Genomic DNA, 20115 nt, shown 5'->3' with positions numbered 1-20115 from the left:
TGTATAGTCATGCACTTTGGGAGAAGAAATGGACTATTTTCCTCATGGAGAGAAAATTCTAAAATCTGAGGTGCAAAGGGAATTGGGAGACCTCATGCAGGATTCCCTGAGGGTTAATTTGCAGGTTGAATTGGTGGTGAGGAAGGCAAATGCGATGTTGGCATTCACTGAGCTACAGAAAAGTGCACATCTTCAGCCCATCTTGTTCATGCTGAACCATTTAAACAGCCTAATGTCACCGACCTGCACTGGGACCATAGCCCTCCATATCCCCACCACCCACATACCTTCCAAACTTCTCTGAAATGTTGAAATCGAGCTTGCATGCAAAATTTGCAATAGCAGCTCATTCCATACTCTCACGACTCTCAGAATGAGGTTTCCCCTCATGTTCCCTTTAAACTTTATACCTTTCACCCTTAACCCTTAACCTCGGATTGTAGTCCCACCCAACATCAATGGAAAAAGCCTGCTTGCATCTACTCTATCTGTACCCCTCAATTTTGTATACCTCTATCAAATTTCCTCTCAATCTTATACATTCTGAAAAATAAAGTCCTAACAGATTCAATGTTTCGTTGTAACTCAGGTCCTCCAGGCCCAGCAACATGCTGGAAAATTTTCTCATTTATCTTTCCAGTGGTAAGTGCACACAATTAGGCCTTACCAATGTCTTATGCAACTTCAACATAACATTCCATCTCCTGTACTCAGTGCTTCGATTTATGAAGGCCAATGTGCCGAAAGCTTTCATTACGATCTTTTCTACCTGTGACACCACTTTCAACAGCTGGCTGGTGGCACAGTGGCATCAGCGCCAGACTTCGGAAGCGAAGGCTCCCAAGTTTGAACCCAGACGACCACCCTAGGCACGCTTTCCATCCGTGCTGAGTTGATCGTCGAGCTAGCCACTCAGCCTCGTAAAAAAAAACAAGGGTTGAGTCAGGAACGTTCATACCGTGACCAAGTTAATTCAAAAGGAGACCAATCCTGACACTACGCGCCAGACAAGAATGGCCGACTGTCTGGTGTGACAAGCTATGAAATGACCACTTTCAATATATTATGGACCTGTATTCTCAGATCCTTCTGTTCAACCATGCTCCTGAATGTCCTATCGCTCACTGTGTAAGACCTACCCTGGTTGATTCTACAGAAGTGCAACATCTTGCACTTGTTTGCAATAAATTCCATCTGCTTTCTTTCAAGCTAGAGCAGATCCCACTGAAAGCCATGACAGCCTTCCTTGCAATCCACTACACCCCTAATCTTGCAATCATCCACAAAATTGCTGATCTGGAAAAAACACATCATCATCCAGATCATTGATATTGATGACAAATAACAACAGACTCAGTACTCATCCCTGCACCAATCCACTAGTCACAGGCCTCCAGTTAGAGAGATAACCCTCTACTATCACTCTCTGGCTTCTCCCACAAAGCCAATTTACTACCTCATTTTGAATGCAAGCAACTGAACCTTCTTGACCAACCTCCCATGTGGGACCTTGTCAAATGCCTTACTAAAGTCCATATAGACAACAACCACTGCCTTACCTTCATCAATTTTCCCAGTAACTTCCTCAAAAAAAGATCATTTACACAAGACCTACCACACACAAAGCCATGCTGACTATCCTTAATCATTCCCTGTCTATCCAAATACTTACATATCCGGTCCCTCAGAACACCTTCCAATAACATTCCCACTACTGATGTCAGGCTCACCAGCCTCTAGTTTCCAGGATTATTTTTAGAGCCTTTCTTGAACAGCGTCTATAGAAGTGCAGCAAAGCAGCATCAGCTTCATGAACCCCATACTCATTTCAAAGGAGGATGTGTTTGCTGTCCTGAGATAAATTAGGTGGATAAATCCCTAGGGCCTAGCTGAGGTATTTAACTTGTCCTTAGTGATAGAGTTCCAGTCAGTATTTGGAAAGTTAAAATCACTTACTATAACAACGTTATGTTTCTTCCAACAGTCTGCAGTCTCTCTGCAAATTTGTTCCTCTAAATACCTTGTACTGTTGGATGGTCTGTATTACAGCCCCATTAATGTGGTCATACCTTTATTTCTCAGTCTCACCCACAATGAGAGGACTACAATATAAATGCAAGGATGTAACATTGAAGCTTTATAAAGCACTGGTAAGGCATCAGTTTGAATATTGTGAGCAGTATGGGGCCTATTATCTTTGAAAGGATGTGCTGACATTGGAGACGGTTCAAAGGAGGTTTACAAAAATTATTCCGGGATTGAAAGGCTTGTCATATGAGGAGCATTTGATGGCTCTGAGCCTCTACTGACTGGAATTCAGAAGAATGAGGAGTGTCCTCATTGAAACCTATCAAATGTTGAAAGGCTTCGATAGAGTGGATGTGGAGAGGATGTTGCCTCTGGTGACCAGAGGACACAGCCTCAGAATAGAGGGACATCCTTTTGGAACAGAGATGAGAAGGAATTTCTTTAGCCAGAGAGTGGTGAATCTGTGGATTTCATTGCCACAGGTGGCTGTGGCAGCCAACTCTTCATATATATTTAAGGTAGAGTTTGATAGATTCTTGATTAGTTGGGGCATGAAGGGATACGAAGAGATGGCAGGAGGGTATTGCTGAGAGGGGAAATAGATCAGGCATGATGAAATGGCGGAGCAGACTTGATGGGCCAAATGGAGGTTGGTGACTACTGGTGTTCCACAAGAACCTGTTCTAGGGCCCTTTGTGATTTTTATAAATAACATGGATGAGGAAGTGGAAGGATGGGTTTGTAAGTTTGCAGATGACATGAATATTGGAGGAGATATGCATAGTGTAGAAGGTTAAGGAGTATTTTACAACCATCTTCACTTTGGAAGATACTAGCAGGATGGCAGAGATTGAGCGTCAGGGGACAGAACTGAAGTAGTTGCCATTAATACAGTGAAGGTGCTTGGGAAACTGAAAAGTCTGAAGGTAGATACAGTAAGTCACCTGCAACAGATGGACTATACCACAGAGTTCTGAAAGAGGCAATTGAAGGGGTTGTGGAGGTATTTGTAATCATCAAGAATCACTAAATTCTGGAAAGGTTCTGGGGACTGAAGATCAAAAGGACAGGCAGGAAGGCAAAGGCGGTGCTGTGGTTCTGTTGGTAAGAGATGGAATTACATATTTAGAAAGAGTTGACAGAGTCAAAGAGAGGTAGAGCAGAGATGGCTGAAGTTTCTGGGAATCGTTCACAATGTGCAGGATAGATATGTCCCACAGAAGTAGTTCTCAAATGGCAGGGCAAGACAACCATGTCTGACAAGGCATGTTAAGGATTGTATAAAAGCCAAGTAAAATGCATATAAGGTAGCAAAAGTAAATGGGAAGCTGGTGATTAGGAAACTTTTAAAATCCATCAAAAGGCAACTAAAAAAACTATGGGAAAAGATGAAATATGAGTGTAAACTAGCCAGTAATATGAAGCATTTTAACAGAAGTTTTTTTTAAGTTATAAAAAGAGTAAAGGGGAGGTGAGAGTTGATATTGGGTCACTGGAAAATGATGCTGGTGAGGTAGTAATAGGGGATAATGGGAATTTTGCATTAGTCTTCACTGTGGAAGACACTAGCAATGTTCCAGAGGTTTATGAGGGTCACAGAGCAGGAGTGAGTGCCATTGCTATTACAAAGGAAAAAGTGCCAGGCAAACTGAAACGTCTTAAGGTGGATACGTCACATGGACCAGATGGACTACATCACAGACTGGTTGCTGAAGAGATAATGGATGCATTGATCATGATCTTTCAAGAATCACTTGACTCTGGCATGGTCCCGGAAGACTGGATTATTGCAAATGCCACTCCACTCTTTAAGAAGAGAGTAAGACAAAAGAAAAGAAATTATAGGCCAGTTAAATTAACATCAGTGTTGGAGTCTATTATTATGAGGTTTCAGGGTACTTAGAGACTAATGATAAAATAAATTAAAGTCAGCATGGTTTCTGTAGAGGGAAATCTTGCCTGACAAATCTGTTCGAGTTCTTTGAGGAAGTAACAAGCAGGGTGGACAACGGAGAGGTAGTGGATGTCATTTACTTGGATTTTCAGAAGGCACTTGAAAAGGTGCCTCACATGAGGCTGCTTAACAAGATAAAATCCAATGGCATTACAGGAAATATACTGGCATGGATAAAGGAATGGCTGTTAGGCAGGAGGCAGCAGGTAGGAATAAATGAGGCCTTTTATTTGGTTGGCTGCCAGTGACTAGTGGTATTCCTTAGGGAGTCAGCATTTTTCACATGGTTTGTCAATGATTTGGATAATGGAAATGTTGGCTTTATCACAAAGTTTGCAGATGATACAAAGTTAGGTGGAGGGGTAGGTAGTGCTGAGGAAGCAATGGAATTGCAACAGAACTCAGACAAATTGGAAGAATGGGCAAATAAGTGGCAGATGGAATACTTGTACGTGGGGGGGTTGGGAAATGTATGATAATGCATCTTGGTGAAAGGAACAATAATGCAGACTTGGGAGTCCTCGTTCAAGAGTCCTAGAAGGTTACTTTACAGGTTGAGTCTATGGTTAAGGCGGCAAATGCAATTTTGGCATTTATTTCAAGGTGAATAGAATATAAAAACAAGGAGATAATGCTGAGCCTTTATAAGACACTAGTCAGGCAGCACTTGGGAGTACTGTCAACAATTTTGGGCCCCATATCTCAGCAAGGACGTGTTGGCGGGGCGAAGTTAAGATGATGTTAAACGGTGACTTCTTTCCTTGCATCTTCAGAAACAGATTTATTTCTATCTTCGATATCTCTTTTTTTCCCTTTTCGAGGTTCCTTTGAAGACCCTGACCTGGAGATATGCTCTGACTTTGGTTCTTTGCATTAATGCGACTGGCTCTCAGAGCCTCATGAGCAGCCGCTCTTTGATATCCCAAGGGCACAGCCTGGAGGACGAGCACACTTCAGGGTTCCAGGATTTCGTGGCTCTGGAGATGTGCTGATTCTAGCCGGTGCCCCAGACTGAAGCACGATGGAAGAATACGGAACATTGGAACAGCGGGTTAGCTGCCGGAGGGCATGTGTCCGGAGACCTGTGCCTTTTTGACACCGACTCTCTGGGTGCAGAGCTCAGAAAAAGCAAGTCAGACTTTTAACATCATACATCAGTCTCTCCCCTCTTGCCGTGAAACAGGAACATCTCTTAGTCCCTTGTTATGGAGAGAGCCTGTGGTGTGTTGAATTATTGGGAAAATGAGTAGGCTTTGTAGTACTGCAAGTTTGTGTCTTTATTGATGCTTTGCTGCAAGCTTTAGTGCTTGGTGGAGGGGGCTGATGGGTCATTGCCTTGCTGCTGCTTGTGTGTGAGTGGGAGCTTTGGGGTTCTAACATTGTAACTGTTATTCATTATTTGGGGTACTTATCCATTCTCAAGGATGTTTGCGAAGAAAAAGTATTTCAGGATATTATTTGTATACCTTTCTCTGACATTAAATACACCTATTGAAACCTACTGTCATTGGGGAGTCCAGAGGAGGTTCATGAGGATGAATCTGGGAATGAAGGATCTGGAGAGGATGTTTCCTATGGTGGGGGTATCCAGAACTAGAGGGCACAGCCACAAAATTGAGGGGCGACCATTTAGAACAGAGGCAAGGAGGAATTTTTTTTAGCCAGAATAGTGAACCTGTGGAATGCTCTGCCACAGACTGCGATAGAGGTCAAGTCCGTGGGTATATTTAAGGCAGATGATCATTTCCTGATCGGTTAGGGCATCAAAGGGTATGGCAAGAGTGCATGTGTATGGGGTTGAGTGGGATCTGGGATCAGTCACGATAGAATAGCAGAGCAGACCTGATGGGCTGAATGGTCTAATCCTGCTCCTATGTTTTATGGCCTTATGGACTGGAAAATTGTTAACGTCACTCCAATCTTTAAGGTAGGGAGGCAGAAGAAAGCAAATAATTTGCCAGTTAGTCTGACTGCAATGGTTGGGAAAATATTGGAGTGCATTTTTACAGATTAAGTTTCGGGGTACTTGGAATGGATGATAAAATAGGCTAAAGTCACCATGGTTTCCTTAAGGGAAAATCTTTCCTAACAAGTCTGTTGGAATTCTTTAAGGACTTAACAGGCAGGATAGACAAAGGAGAACAGTAGATGTAGTTCACTTGTACTTTCAGAAGGCCTTTGACAAGGTGCCATAGATGAGGCTACTTAACAAGTGCCCAAAGCATACAGGAAAGATACTAGCATGGATACAAGATTGGCTGACTGGAAGGAGGGAATGACTGGGAATAAAGGGAGCATCTTCTGATTAACTGCTGGAGATTAATGGTGTTCCACCTGGGTCAATATTGGGACTGCTTCTTTTTATGTTGATATGGATGATATGGGAGTCAATGATATGGATGATGGAATTGACGATTTTATGACCATGGTTGAGGAGGATATAAAGATAGGTGGAGGGGCAGGTAGTGTTGAGGAAGCAGGGAGTCTACAAAAGGACTTGGACAGATTAGGAGAATGGACAAAGAAGTGGCAAATGGAATAGACTGTTGGAAAGTGTACGGTCATGCACTTTGATAGAAGGAATAAAGACATAGACTATTTACTAATGCGGGAGAAAATTCAAAAAATCAGGAGTAAAGGGACCTTCATTAGGATTCCCTACAGGTTAACTTGCAGGTTGAGTCAGTGGTAAGGAAGGTAAATGCAATATTAGCACTCATTTCGAGAGCACTAGAATATAAGAGCGAGGATGTAATCCTGAGGCTTTATAAGGCATTGGTGAAATCGCACTTGGGAGTATTGAGAGCAGATTTAGGCCTTTTATCCAAGAAAAGTGAGGAGGCTCACAAGAATGATTTCTGGAATGAAAGGTCTAATGTAAGGCAAGGAGGAGCATTTAATGGTTCTGGGCCTGTACCTCGCTGGAGTTTAAAAAATGGGGGGGGGGGGGGGTAGCGAGTGGAATCTCATTGAAATCTATCGAATATTAAAAGACCTAGAACAGAGATGAAGAGGATGTTCTTTAGCCAAAGGCTAGTGCTTCTATGGAATTCATTGCCATGGATGACTGTGGAGTCCAAGTCATTAGTTATATTTGAACCAGAGGTTGATAGTCAAGGCATCAAAGGTTACAGGGAGAAGACAGGAGAATATGGTTGAGAGGGATAATAAAGCAGAATCGGAATCAGGTTTATTATCACTGGCATGTGATGTGAAATTTGTTAACTTAGTGGCAGCAGTTCAATGTAATACATAATACAGAAGAAATAACAGTAATAATAACAAATAATTAAATCTTATTCAGTATACTTTATATAGTATACATACTGAATAGATTAAAAATCGTGCAAATAAAACAGAAATACAATATATTTTTTAAAAAAGTGAAGTAGTGTCCAAGGGGTCAATGTCCATTTAGGAATTGGATGGCAAAGGGGAAGGATTTGATGGGCCAAATGGCCTAATTCTGCTCTGATACCTTACAGTCCAAGCATGGTAATACATTCTGGAAGGTTAAACTGGAAGGCAAAATAGAGAGTTAATGGCAGGATTCTCAGCAGTGTGAAGGAAGAGGAGGGATCTTGGGATCAATGTCTGTAGTTTCCTCAAAGTCATCGTGCAAGTTGATAGAGTGGTTAAGAAGGTGTATGGAGCGTTTGCCTTCACTTGTTGGGGGATCGAGTTCAAGAGCTGCAAGATAATATTGCGACTCTATAAATCCCTGCATAGACTACACTTGGAATACTGTGTTCAGTTCAGTTCGCTTCATTATAGGAAGAATTGGGAAGCTTTAAAGAGGGTTCAGAGGTTTACTAGGATGCTGCCTGGATCTGAGAGTATTTCTTATGAGGAAAGCTTAAGTAATCTAGGGCTGTTCTCATTGGAGTGAGGGAGGATGAGAGAGTGGAAATAGCTAATATGAGGAGACATAATCTTAAGGTGATTGGAGGAAAGTATAGGGAGGATGCTAGGGGTAATATATTTTTACACAGTGAGTAGTAACTGTATGGAAAGGTGGTGGTAGAGGAAAGTACGTTAGGAGCATTTAAGAGACTCCTAGATAGGTACACGGATGATAGAAAACTGGAGGCCCACGTAGATTGATCTTTAGAGTAGGTTAAAACATGGGCACACATTGTGGGCTGAAGGGCCTGTACTGTGCTGTAGATTCCTATGTCCCATTACTCTCAGTGATAAGAATGATTGCAGGCTTACCCGGTCCACTCTCTTCTCCAGGAAATCCAGCAGTATTTCTACGGCATCCATGTTCATTCCCAGATACTCGACAGAGCTGGGCTGCACTTGGGCCAACAGCAGAACGTCCAGACACTCCAGGGGCAGGTTACCCAGCAGGTTCACTGTGTGGCTGCAGACATAACGAGTCAGGAACACCATCCGCCACCCCACATCTAAACTGTGCCTCCCCAATGTCCAAGACCACTTGTCTCACTTGCCCCCAACGTTCATCCCGTTGTCCCAAACCCCCTCCCCAATAACCAGCACCACTCACCCCTCTGGCCCCCAATGCTCATCCCTTTGTCCCACAAACTCATCCCCACCCCCAATGTCCAACTCTGCTTGTCCCACCAGCCCCCAGTGTTCATCCTGTTGTTCCACCCCCCACCACCAATGTCCAATACCACTCATCCCACCGGCCTTCAAAATTTACCCTGTTGTTCCACACCCTCCCCCCTCCCCAGTCTCCAGTACCCCTGTGGCCATTCCCCTCAATAATTAGAATACGATTTATGGGGATGGCCTACCAGCGTGGGGGGAGCTGCACCAAATGGGTCTCTGGCATTGAGCCTGGTGCTGTAGCTTAAAAGGCAAAAGGTGGGTGGGGTGGGGAAGAGGAAGACTGCAGTAGTGATTGGTGATTCCATAGTTTGAGGAGTAGACACGTGATTCTGTGGACACGATAGAGTCACCTGGATGGTACATTGCTTCCCAGGTGCAAGGGTCAGGGTTGTCCCCGACAATCTAAATGGGGAGGGTGAGCAGCCAGAAGTCTTGGAACATATTGGCACCATATGTACAAAGGAAAGGTGAGAGGGTACTGAAGAAAGAATTTAGGGCGCCAGGTAGAAAGCTGAAAAACAGGACCTCCAGGGTAGCATTTTCTAGATTGCTGCCTGTGCCACACACCAGCGAGGGTAAGAATAGGGTGATTTGGCAGTTACGAGCTTAGTCAGCTCCATCATGGGCACTAGCCTCCATTGTATCCAGGACATCTTCAAGAAGCAACGCCTCAAAACGCATCCATCATTAAGAACCCCCATCACCCAGGACATTCTCATTGGAGGTACAGATGCCTGAAGGCACACACTCAATGACTGAAAGATGGGGCAGTTTGTATACAAGTAGATGGAGTGTATAGCAAGACTGTCAGGAAGGTCAGGCAGATGATGGGGCAAAATTATGTAGTGGGATGGGTTGCAGTATAACAGGGAGACAAAATTGAAAAGGGTGATGAATGCAGGACTGAAGGAGTTATATTTGAATGCACACAGTGTACAGAATAAAGATACTGAATAATGGCTGAAAGAAGATTATGGTTGGGAGCTTAACATCCAAGGATACAAATTGCACTGAAAGGACAGGCAGTTAGGCAGAGGGGGAGGGATGGCTCTGTTAGTTAAAAATGAAATCAAATTATTAAAAAGGTTATTTAGGACCCTTGTGGGTACAGCTAAGAAACTGCACTGATAAAGACTCTGACTGGTGTTATATACAGGCCATTGAACAGTAGCCAGAAAGTAGGATATAAATTACTAATCTCCCTCCCACCATTTATCCCTGCAAGTGACCCAAGGGCTTACACATGCTCACACACCTCCTCCCTCACCTCCATTCAAGGTGCCAAATAGTCCTTCCAAGTGAGGCAGCACTTCACCAGTGAATCTGCCCAGGTCAACTATTGTTTTCGGTGCACCCAATGCAGCCTCCTCTACATTGCTAAGACCCATTGCAAATTGGCAGACCACTTTGTGCAGCTTTCCGCTCTATTCGCCAAAGGTGGAATTTCCTGCTGGCCAAACATTTTAATTCAGGCTCCCTTTCCCATTCTAACATGGTCCATGGCCTCCTTTTGTGCCAAGATGGGGCAATCATTAGAGTGCAGGAGCAACACCTTATATTCTACCTGGATAACCTCTAACCTGATGGCATGAAAAGCGATTTCTCCTTCCATTAAAAAAATTCTTTCTGCCTCTTCTATTCCCCTCTCTGGCCTCTTACCACATCTTACCTGACTAGAGCTTTCCCCTTCTCCTTCCCTTTCTCCTATGGTCCACTCTCCTCCTTTTAGACTCCTTCTCCAGCCCTTTACCTTTCCCACCCACCTGGCTTCACCTATCACCTTCCAGCTAGCCTCCTTTTCCTCCCTCAACCTTTTTTATTCTGCCACCTTCCCCCTTCCTTCTCAGTCTTGAAGAAGAGTCTTCGCCCAAAACATCAACTGTTAATTCTTTTTCACAGATGCTACCTGACCCATTGAGTTCCTTTAGCATTTTGTATATTGCTCTGGATTTCCAGTACCTGCAGACTTCCTTGTGTTCACACATTACAACGGGAGATAGCAAATGCATGCCAAAAAAAGTGTTACAATTGTCATGGGGATATCAATATTCAGGTAATTAGGGAAAATCAGGTTTGTGCTGGATGCCAAGAGTGGGAATTTCTAGAATGCCTGAGATGCCTTTTTAGAAAAGCTCATTGTTAAATTCCCTCTGTGATTCCCTTGTCCATTCATCTGTCCCCGCTAATCTCCTTCCTGGCACTTATCCTCGTAAGCAGAAGTGCTACACTTGCCCATTCACCTCCACTCTCACCTCCATTCAGGACCCCAAACAGTCCTACGTAAGGCAAAACTTCTCTTGTGAATCTGTCGAGGTTAATTACTATATTCAATGCTCCTCTTGCAGGGGATCAACTAATCCGGATTGGGTGTTGTGTAATCAACCAAAATTGATTAGGGAGGTTAAGGTAAAGAAACCCTTAGGAGTCAGTGATTGTAATATGATAAAATTCACCTTGCAATTTGAAAAGGAGAGGCTGAAATTAGATGTATCGGTATTACAGCGGAGCAAAGGGAATTACAGAGGCATGAGAGAGGAGCTGTCCAAAATTGATTGGAAGGGGGCAATTTCTGGGTGCAGGATATATATATCCCAAAGAAGATGTATTCTCAAGGCAGAATGATGTAACCGTGGCTGACAATGGAATTCAAAGCCAACAGAAAAGCAAAAGAGAGCGCATATAATAGAGCAAAAATTAGTGGGAAGTTAGAGGATTGGGAAGCTTTCAAAATCAACAGAAGGCAACTAAAAATAAGCTATAAGGAGCAAAAAGAAGAAACAAGTAAGCAAGTTAGCAGATAATATTAAAGAGGATACAAAAAGTTTTTTTTTAAATATGTAGAGTAAAAGAGAAGCGAGAATAGATACTGGACCACTGGAAAGGGATGCTACAGAAATTATAGGTCAGTTAGCCTGATCTCACAGGTTAGTAAGATGTTGGAGTCCATTGTTAAGATTGTGGTTTTGTGGCACTTTGAGGCACATGGCAAAATAGGCCAAAATTAGTATTGTTTCCTTCAGTGAAAATCTTCACTTGGCAAATCTGTTGGTTTTTTTGAAGAAATAACAAGCAGGATAGACAATTGGTTAACGTTGTGTACTTGGATTTCCAGAAGACCTTTAACAAGGTGCCACATCTGAACCTGCTTAACAACACAAGACGACCATGGCTTTATAAGAAAGTTACTAGCATGGATAAAGCGTGACTGACTAGCAGAAAGCAAAGAGTGGGAATAAAGGGAGCCTTTTCTGGTTGCCTGCCAGTGACTAGTGGAGTTCGTCAGGGGTCTGTGTTGGGTCCATTTGTTTTTTTTTTATGTTGATGGCTTTGTGGCCAAGTTTATGAACGATACGAAGATCGGTGGAGGCTCAAGTAGTGTTGAGAAAGCATTAACCTGGAGAAGGACCGAGATGGATTGGGAGAATGGGCAAAGAAGTGGCAGATGGAATAGTGTCAGGAAGTGTATGATCATGCACTTTGGTAGAAGGAGTAAAGGCATAGACCATTTTCTAAACAGGGAGAAAATTAGGAGTCCTCATGCAGGATTCCCCAAAGGTAAACTTACAGGTTGAGTCTGTGGTGAGGAAGGCAAATGTGATGTTAGCATTCATTTCAAGAGGACTGGAATATAAAAGCAAGGATGTGATGCTGAAGCTTTATAAAGCACTGGTGACACCGCACTTGAAGTATTGCAAGCAGTTTAGGGCCCCTTATTTAAGGAAGTTTGTGCTAGCATTGCAGAGGATTTGGTGGAGGTTTAAGAGAATGATTGCAGGAATGAAAGGGCAATGATATGAGGAGCGTTTGATGGCTCTGGGCCTATACTTGCTGGAATTTAGATGAGCGAGTGTTGAAAGGCCTCAAAAGAGTGGAGAGGATGTTTCCTATGGTGGGGGGAGTCCAAGACCAGAGAAAGACAAGCTTAAAATAGAAGCACATCCATTTAGAACAGAGATGAGAAGCTTCTTTAGCCAGAGTGGTGAATCTGTGGAATTCATTGCCACAGGCAGTTGTGGAGGTCAGGTCATCAGGCATATTTAATGTGGGGCTTGATAAGTTCTTAAGACGTCAAAGTTTATGGAGAGAAGGCAGGAAATACATCTGCTATGATTGAATGGCGGAGCAGAATTGACGTGCCAAATGGCCTGATTCTGCTCCTACAAGACAACCGAGCAGAATTAATGCATTCAGCCCATCTAGGCTGCTCCACCATTCATTCATAGCAGAACCCGGATCCCACTCAACCTCATACACCCTGACCAATCAGTAAGCCCCTTGTTCAAAAAAGGTAGTAGGTATAGTCCAGGTAATTATAGACCAGTGAGCCTTACGTCTGTGGTGGGAAAGCTGTTGGAAAAGATTCTTAGAGATAGGATCTATGGGCATTTAGAGAATCATGGTCTGATCAGGGACAGTCAGCATGCTTTGTGAAGGGCAGATCATGCCTAACAAGCCTGATAAGAGTTCTTTCAGGAGGTGACCAGGCATATAGATGAGGGTAGTGCAGTGGATGTGATCTACATGGATTTTAGTAAGGCATTTGACAGGGTTCCACACAGTAGGCTTATTCAGAAAGTCAGAAGGCATGGGATCCAGGGAAGTTTGGCCAGGTGGATTCAGAATTGGCTTGCCTGCAGAAGGCAGAGGGTTGTGGTGGAGGGAGTACATTCAGATTGGAGGGTTGTGACTAGTAGTGTCCCACAAGGATCTGTTCTGGGACCTCTACTTTTTGTGATTTTTATTAATGATAAGGATGTGGGGGTAGAAGGGTGGGTTGGCAACTTTGCAGACGACACAAAGGTTGGTGGTGTTGTAGATAGTGTAGAGGATTGTCGAAGATTGCAGAGAGACATTGATAGGATGCAGAAGTGGGCTGAGAAGTGGCAGATGGAGTTCAACCCAGAGAAGTGTGAGGTGGTACACTTTGGAAGGACAAACTCCAAGGCAGAGTATAAAGTAAATGGCAGGACACTTGGTAGTGTGGAGGAGCAGAGGGATCTGGGGGTACATGTCCACAGATCCCTGAAAGTTGCCTCACAGGTAGATAGGGTAGTTAAGAAAGCTTATGGGGTGTTAGCTTTCCTAAGTCGAGGGATAGAGTCTAAGAGACGCGATGTAATGATGCAGCTCTATAAAACTCCAGTTAGGCCACACTTGGAGTACTGTGTCCAGTTCTGGTCGCCTCACTATAGGAAGGATGTGGAAGCATTGGAAAGGGTACAGAGGAGATTTACCAGGATGCTGCCTGGTTTAGAGAGTATGGATTATGATCAGAGATAAAGGGAGCTAGGGCTTTACTCTTTGGAGAGAAAGAGGATGAGAGGAGACATGATAGAGGTGTACAAGATATTAAGAGGAATAGACAGAGTGGACAGCCAGTGCCTCTTCCCCAGGGCACCACTGCTCAGTACAAGAGGACATGGCTTTAAGGTAAGGGGAGGGAAGTTCAAGGGGGATATTAACAGGAAGGTTTTTCACTCAGAGTGGTTGGTGTGTGGAATGCACTGCCTGAGTCAGTGGTGGAGGCAGATACACTAGTGAAGTTTAAGAGACCACTAGACAGGTATATGGAGGAACTTAAGCTTGTGGGTTATATGAGAGGCAGGGTTTGAGGGTCAGCACAACACTGTGGGCCAAAGGGCCTGTAATGTGCTGTACTGTTCTATGTTCTATAAACTATCAACTTCTGCCTTAAATATATCCATGGACTTGCCTCCACTGCAGTCCATGGCAGAGCATTCCAGTTTCACTACTCTCCAACTAGAAGTGTCCCTCAATTTTGAGGTGGCACTTCTAGTTCTGGATACCCCCACCATAGGAAGCTTCCTCTCCACATCTACCCTATCTAGTCCTTTAAACATTCAGTGGGTTGCCATGAGATCCTCATACATTCTTCTAAATTCCAGTGAGTACTGGCCCAAAGCTGCCAAACGTTCCTCATATGTTAATCCCTTCATTCCTGGAATCATCCTTGTAAATCTCCTCTGGACTCTCTCCAATGGCAATCACATTCTTTCTGAGATTTGATGTCTAGAACTGTTGACAATATTCCAAGTGTGGTCTGACTAGTGTCTTATAAAGGCTCAGCATTACCTCTCTGCTTTTGTATTCTCTTCCCCTTGAAATAAATGCCAACATTGTGTTTGTCTTCTTTATTAATGACTCAATCAGTAAATTAACCTTCTGGAGTTTTACACGAGGACGCCCAAGTCCCTCTGCACCTCTGATATTTCAACCTTCTCCCCATTTAGATAATAGTCCGTACTATTGTTCCTTTTACCAAAATGCATTATCATACATTTCCCAACACTGTATTCTATCTGCCACTTTTTTGCTCATTCTTCCAATTTGTCTAAGTCCTGCTGCAATCGCATTGTTTCCTCAGCACTACCTACCCCTCCACCTATCTTCGTATTATCCACAAACTTTGCCACAAAACCATCAATTCCATTATCTAAATAACTGACAAACAATGTGATAACAGTGGTCCCAGTACTGACCCCCAAGGACCACTAGACAATGGCAGCCAGCCAGAAAAGGCCCCCTTTGTTCTCACTCACTGCCTGCTGCCTAACAGCCATTCCTCTATCCATGCCAGTATCTTTCCTATAACACCTTAGGATTTTATCTTGTTAAGCAGTCTCTAGTGTGGCTCCTTATCAAAGGCCTTCTGAACATCCAAGTAAATGACATCCACTCCCTTCTCCTTTGTCCAGCCTGGTTGTTACTTCCTTGAAGGACTCTATCAGATTTGTCAGGCTAGGTTTCCCTTTACAGAAACCATGCTGACTTTGACTTATTTTATCATTAGTCTCCAAGTACCTCAAAACCTCATCCTTAATAATAGACTCCAATACTTTCACAACCACTGAGGTTGGGCTAACTGGCCTATAATTTCCTCTTTTTAGCCTTCCTCCCTTTTTAAAGAGTGTTGTGACACTTGCAATCTTCCAGTCCGATGTCATATGGTCCCGGAGTACTCGTCCCACTGTTCCACACTGTCTACCCCACCCCCACACCCCAACACCCCAACTCTGCTCCCACACTAATTGTCCCACTATTTAGAAACAGATTCTTCCCCTCTGCCACCCGACTCCTGAATGGACATAGAATCCATGAACCCCTACCGGACTACTTTTTAAATTTCTTTTTCTTTTGCACAACTTTATATATTTACCGTGATTCATTTTTTCTGTTATGGATTGAATTATACCGCTGCTGCAAAGTCAACAGATTTCATAACATACGCCAGTGATATTAAATTTGATTCTGACTCCCCCCACTAATGTCCCACACTGCTGGGAGGACGGGTGACAGCAAGAGGGTGAGTGGACAGAAGGGGTGCAGTCATGGGTGAGTGAGTTCCAAGGGGCAGGAGGAGAGATGAACAGTGGGTATGGTTAGTTGTGGGGGGTGCTCTGAGGGGTTGCAAGCGCCAGGGTTAGGATGAGTAGGTGGGGCTGGTTGTTGTTGGTGGGGGTGGAGGAGGGTTAGGGTGTTGAGAGCTGGGGTTGGCAAGGGGGAGCAGGGTGGAAAGTGATTAAGGACATGGTACCAACCCCCATCCCCCTACCTGTGCAGCTCCTCAGTCCGATCCTCCCCATCCGCCTTGGTCATCAGGCAGTGCCGCAGGATGGCTGCCAGGCGACGGTAGAGAGCTGCATCCTCCTGTTAGGAAAGGAATTGGGGTGAACATCTGCAGCACCAGGACTGACCATGAGAATGGCCGCAACATCAGGGTTGGTTAGGCACCAGGACCAGCTGCCAGAGGTACCCAAGGCACCAGGACCAAATGTGGGACTGACCAGAGCACCAGGGCAGGCTGCAACACCTGGGCTGCCCATAGGGCTGACTGCCACCACAGGACTGATTGTGGGACTGACCTTAAAGCCAGGTCAGACCAGAACACTGACGAGAATGCCAGGGCGGCTGCAGTACTGAGACTGCCCGCTGTGATCGCCACGAAGAGCTTTACAGGGGGAGCAATCGTCATTGAGGGAAGGTCACACTGTGGGAGGGAAGGCCAGGCACTGAATTGCCAGCCAGTGGTGTAGTGGCATCAGTACCAGATTTTAAGGCGAATGGTCGAGTTAAAATCTGGCTGGCTCCTTGAACACCTTCCATCCATGCTGGGTTGGGCATTGAGCTAGCAACTCAGCTTCGTTAAAAAACAGACAACAAACAGGAAATGGCAAAAATGCTGCCCGATGTGTGAAAAGGAATAATTAACATTTCCCTTCTTTCATTTTCTTGAGAAGCAGAGGGATGTCAGCAGGCAGCTTGTGGAGCTGCAGGAAGAGGATGACTCCATCAAGGATAGAACCATAGAACATTACAGCACAGAAACAGGCCTTCTGGCCCTTCTTGGCTGTGCCGAACCATTTTTCTGCCTAGTCCCACTGACCTGCACTTGGCCCATATCCCTTCATACCCCTCTCATCCATGTACCCATCCAAGTTTTTATTAAATGTTAAAAGTGAGCCCGCATTTACCACCTCATCTGGCAGCTCATTCCATACTCCCACCACTCTCTGTGTGAAGAAGCCCCCCCCCCAATGTTCCCTTTAAACTTCTCCCCTTTCACCCTTAACCCATGTCCGCTGGTTTTTTTCTCCTCTAGCCTCAGTGGAAAAAGCCTGCTTGCATTCACTCTATCTATACCCGTCATAATTTTATATACCTCTATCAAATCTCCCCTCATTCTTCTACGCTCCAGGGAATAAAGCCCTAATCTATTCAACCTTTCTCAGTAACTTAGTTTCTCAAGTCCCGGCAATATCCTTGTAAACCTTCTCTGCACCCTTTCAACCTTATTAATATCCATCCTGTAATTCGGTAACCAAAACTGAACACAATACTCCAAATTCGGCCTCACCAATGCCTTATACAACCTCACCATAACATTCCAACTCTTATACTCAGTACCTCAGTACTGAGGCCAACGTACCAAAAGCTCTCTTCACTACCCTATCTACCCGTGATGCCACTTCTAGGGAATTTTGTATCTGTATTCCTATATCCCTCTGTTCTACTGCACTCTTCAGTGCCCTACCATTTACCTTGTATGTTCTACCTTGGTTTTCCCTTCCAAAGTGCAATACCTCACACTTGTCTGTATTAAACTCCGTCTATCATTTTTCAGTCCATTTTCCAGCTGGTCCAGATCCCTCTGCAAGCTTTGAAAACCTTCCTCACTGTCCACTACACCTCCAATCTTTGTTTCATCAGCAAATTTGCTGATCCAATTTACCACATTATCATCCAGATCATTGACATAGATGACAAATAACAATGGACCCAGCACTGATCCCTGTGGCACACCACTAGTTACAGGCCTCCAGTCAGAGAAGCAATCCTCCACTACCACTCTCTGACTTCTCCCATTCAGCCAATTTCTAATCCAATTTACTACCTCACCATGTATACCTAGCGACTGAATCGTCCTAAATAACCTCCCATGCGGGACCTTGTCAAAGGCCTTACTCAAGTCCATGTAGACAACATCCACTGCCTTTCCTTCATCCACTTTCCTTGTAACCTCCTCGAAAAACTAATAGATTTGTTAAACATGACCTACCATGCACAAAGCCATGTTGACTCTCCCTAATAAGTCTGTCTATCTAAATACTTGTAGATTCTATCTCTTAGTACTCTTTCCAATAATTTACCTACTACCGACGTCAAACTTACTGGCCTATAATTTTCTGGATTACTTTTAGAGCCTTTTTTAAACAATGGAACAACATGAGCTATCCTCTAATCCTCTGGCACTTCACCCGTAGATACCGACATTTTAAACATCTGCCAGGGCCCCTGCAATTTCAAAACTAATCTCCTTCAAGGTCCAAGGGAATACCCTGTCAGGTCCTGGGGATTTATCTACTCTGATTTTCCTCAAGATAGCAAGCACCTCCTCCTCTTCAATCTGTATAGATTCCATGACCTCACTACTTGTTTGCCTTATTTCCATTGACTCCAATCTGGCAAGAATAGTTGCGGAAGTGCACTCCTTTTATGAGGCTCTATTCTCACAGGACCCGTGTAGTGAGGATGCACGCAGGGCTCTGTGTGAGGACTTGCCAAGGGTTAGCCGCGGGGGTGCTGAGCGTCTACATGGCTACTTTTGGTGGAGCTGCCCAGTGCCCATTTACTGAGAGGCAGCTCCCTAGACCAGATGGGTTGACTGTGGGATTTTTCCAGGCCTTCTGGGACATCCTAGGGCTGATTATGTGAGAGTATGGGGGAAAGCATGGCGATGGGTGAGATTCCCCTTTCTTGGCTGGAGTAGTTGTAGCCCCGCTGACAAAGATTGGGGATCTCTTTTGTCTGAGGAATCACCTCATTGATCTTTGCCCAGGCAATGGCTAATCATCTGGCCTCTATGCTGGCTCAAGTGGTCCAGCCTGATCAGTCCTACATGGTCCGGGATCAGTCCATCCAGGACAATATCCACCTTGTCCGGGATATGATTTACTTGTATCAAGTGGCTGGTCTGTCAGACACTTTTCTCTCGCTTGACTAAGAGATGGGTTTGACAGGGTGGACCACAAGTACCTTATTGGAACTCTGCGAGTGCTCGGGCTTGGGCCACAACCCACGTCTGACTACTGTACACTGCCACAGACTGCTTTGTTAAGGTTAGTGGGTCCTAGACAGTGCCTTTGTGTATTGGGGGAGTGCATGCGTCAGGAATGCCCCATATCGGGGTAGTTGTACTTTCTTAGCATGGAGCCATTCTTATGTCTTCTCTGTAAGAAGGTAACGATTTTGGTTCTACATGAACCAGACGTGGAGGTTATCCTTTTAGCTTACACCTATGACCTCCCCCTCACAGTCACTAAACCTGTTGAGTTGCAGAGGATGCCATACTGCCAGCAGGTCTTCTCAGCTGCATCCTCTGCAAGGATCAACTGGGCAAAGCGTGCGGCGTTTTGGTGGGTCAGTGGTAGCTGGATTCCTACTGGAGGGATTGAGACCCTTTGCGTGGAGCACCACACATCTCCTCCACTTGGGTGCCTCCCTGAGCTTGACAGAGGAGGCCTGGCCAGTGAACTGGCAAATCGGGAGATCTCTGCCCGGCTGGGATGCTGGTCGTGTGATCACGTATCAGGGAAGGGCATTAGTTATAAATCACCTCCGTGGTACACAGCTTCCAGCAGACAGCATCAGCCACACCACTTTAAGGGAACTGCCTCGGTTTTACCCAGAGCTGTTGAGGATATCGGGTCTAGTCTCATCCAGACAGGGTGCTTCTGTGCCGGGGGGAGGTGGTGCTCTGGCTGTGAGGTGGACTGGTCCCCATCCTATCACTCTGCGTGTCAAGGGGGCTCGAGTAAGTGGAGGGGATACGGCTACACCTGATGGGCCAGAAGTGCACAAACTCAGCCATCAGAATACCACATGGGAGAGAGACCCACAAAACATGTGCCATCTCACAGGCATGCCCACCGTGTGTTTCTTGCATGTGCTGCTCTTCTGCACCTTTCATCTCATTGCCCTCCTCTGCCCACCAATCTCGCCTTGGTGGTCTGCTTTACCATCTGGCAGCGGAGGAG

The 20115-nt window shown here is 44.8% G+C and overlaps 1 protein-coding gene across 3 annotated transcripts in view; it reads right to left on the bottom strand.

Moving 5' to 3' along the window:
* ric8a (RIC8 guanine nucleotide exchange factor A) overlaps nt 1-20115 on the bottom strand; it is a 125692-nt gene that overhangs the window by 82398 nt on the left and 23179 nt on the right. For all 3 annotated transcript variants that reach the window (XM_059976280.1, XM_059976281.1, XM_059976279.1), the window contains 2 exons: nt 16134-16228; nt 8198-8348 (listed from right to left, as the gene is read on the bottom strand). In XM_059976280.1, the coding sequence (XP_059832263.1) occupies nt 8198-8348; nt 16134-16228 (246 nt within the window). The remainder of the gene's footprint in view (nt 1-8197; nt 8349-16133; nt 16229-20115) is intronic.

Source organism: Hypanus sabinus, chromosome 7 (genome assembly GCF_030144855.1).
Source record: "Hypanus sabinus isolate sHypSab1 chromosome 7, sHypSab1.hap1, whole genome shotgun sequence".
Classification (NCBI taxonomy): Eukaryota; Metazoa; Chordata; class Chondrichthyes; order Myliobatiformes; family Dasyatidae; genus Hypanus; species Hypanus sabinus.
Note: the sequence above shows the minus strand (reverse complement) of the source record. Positions and strands in the feature narration are given on the sequence as shown.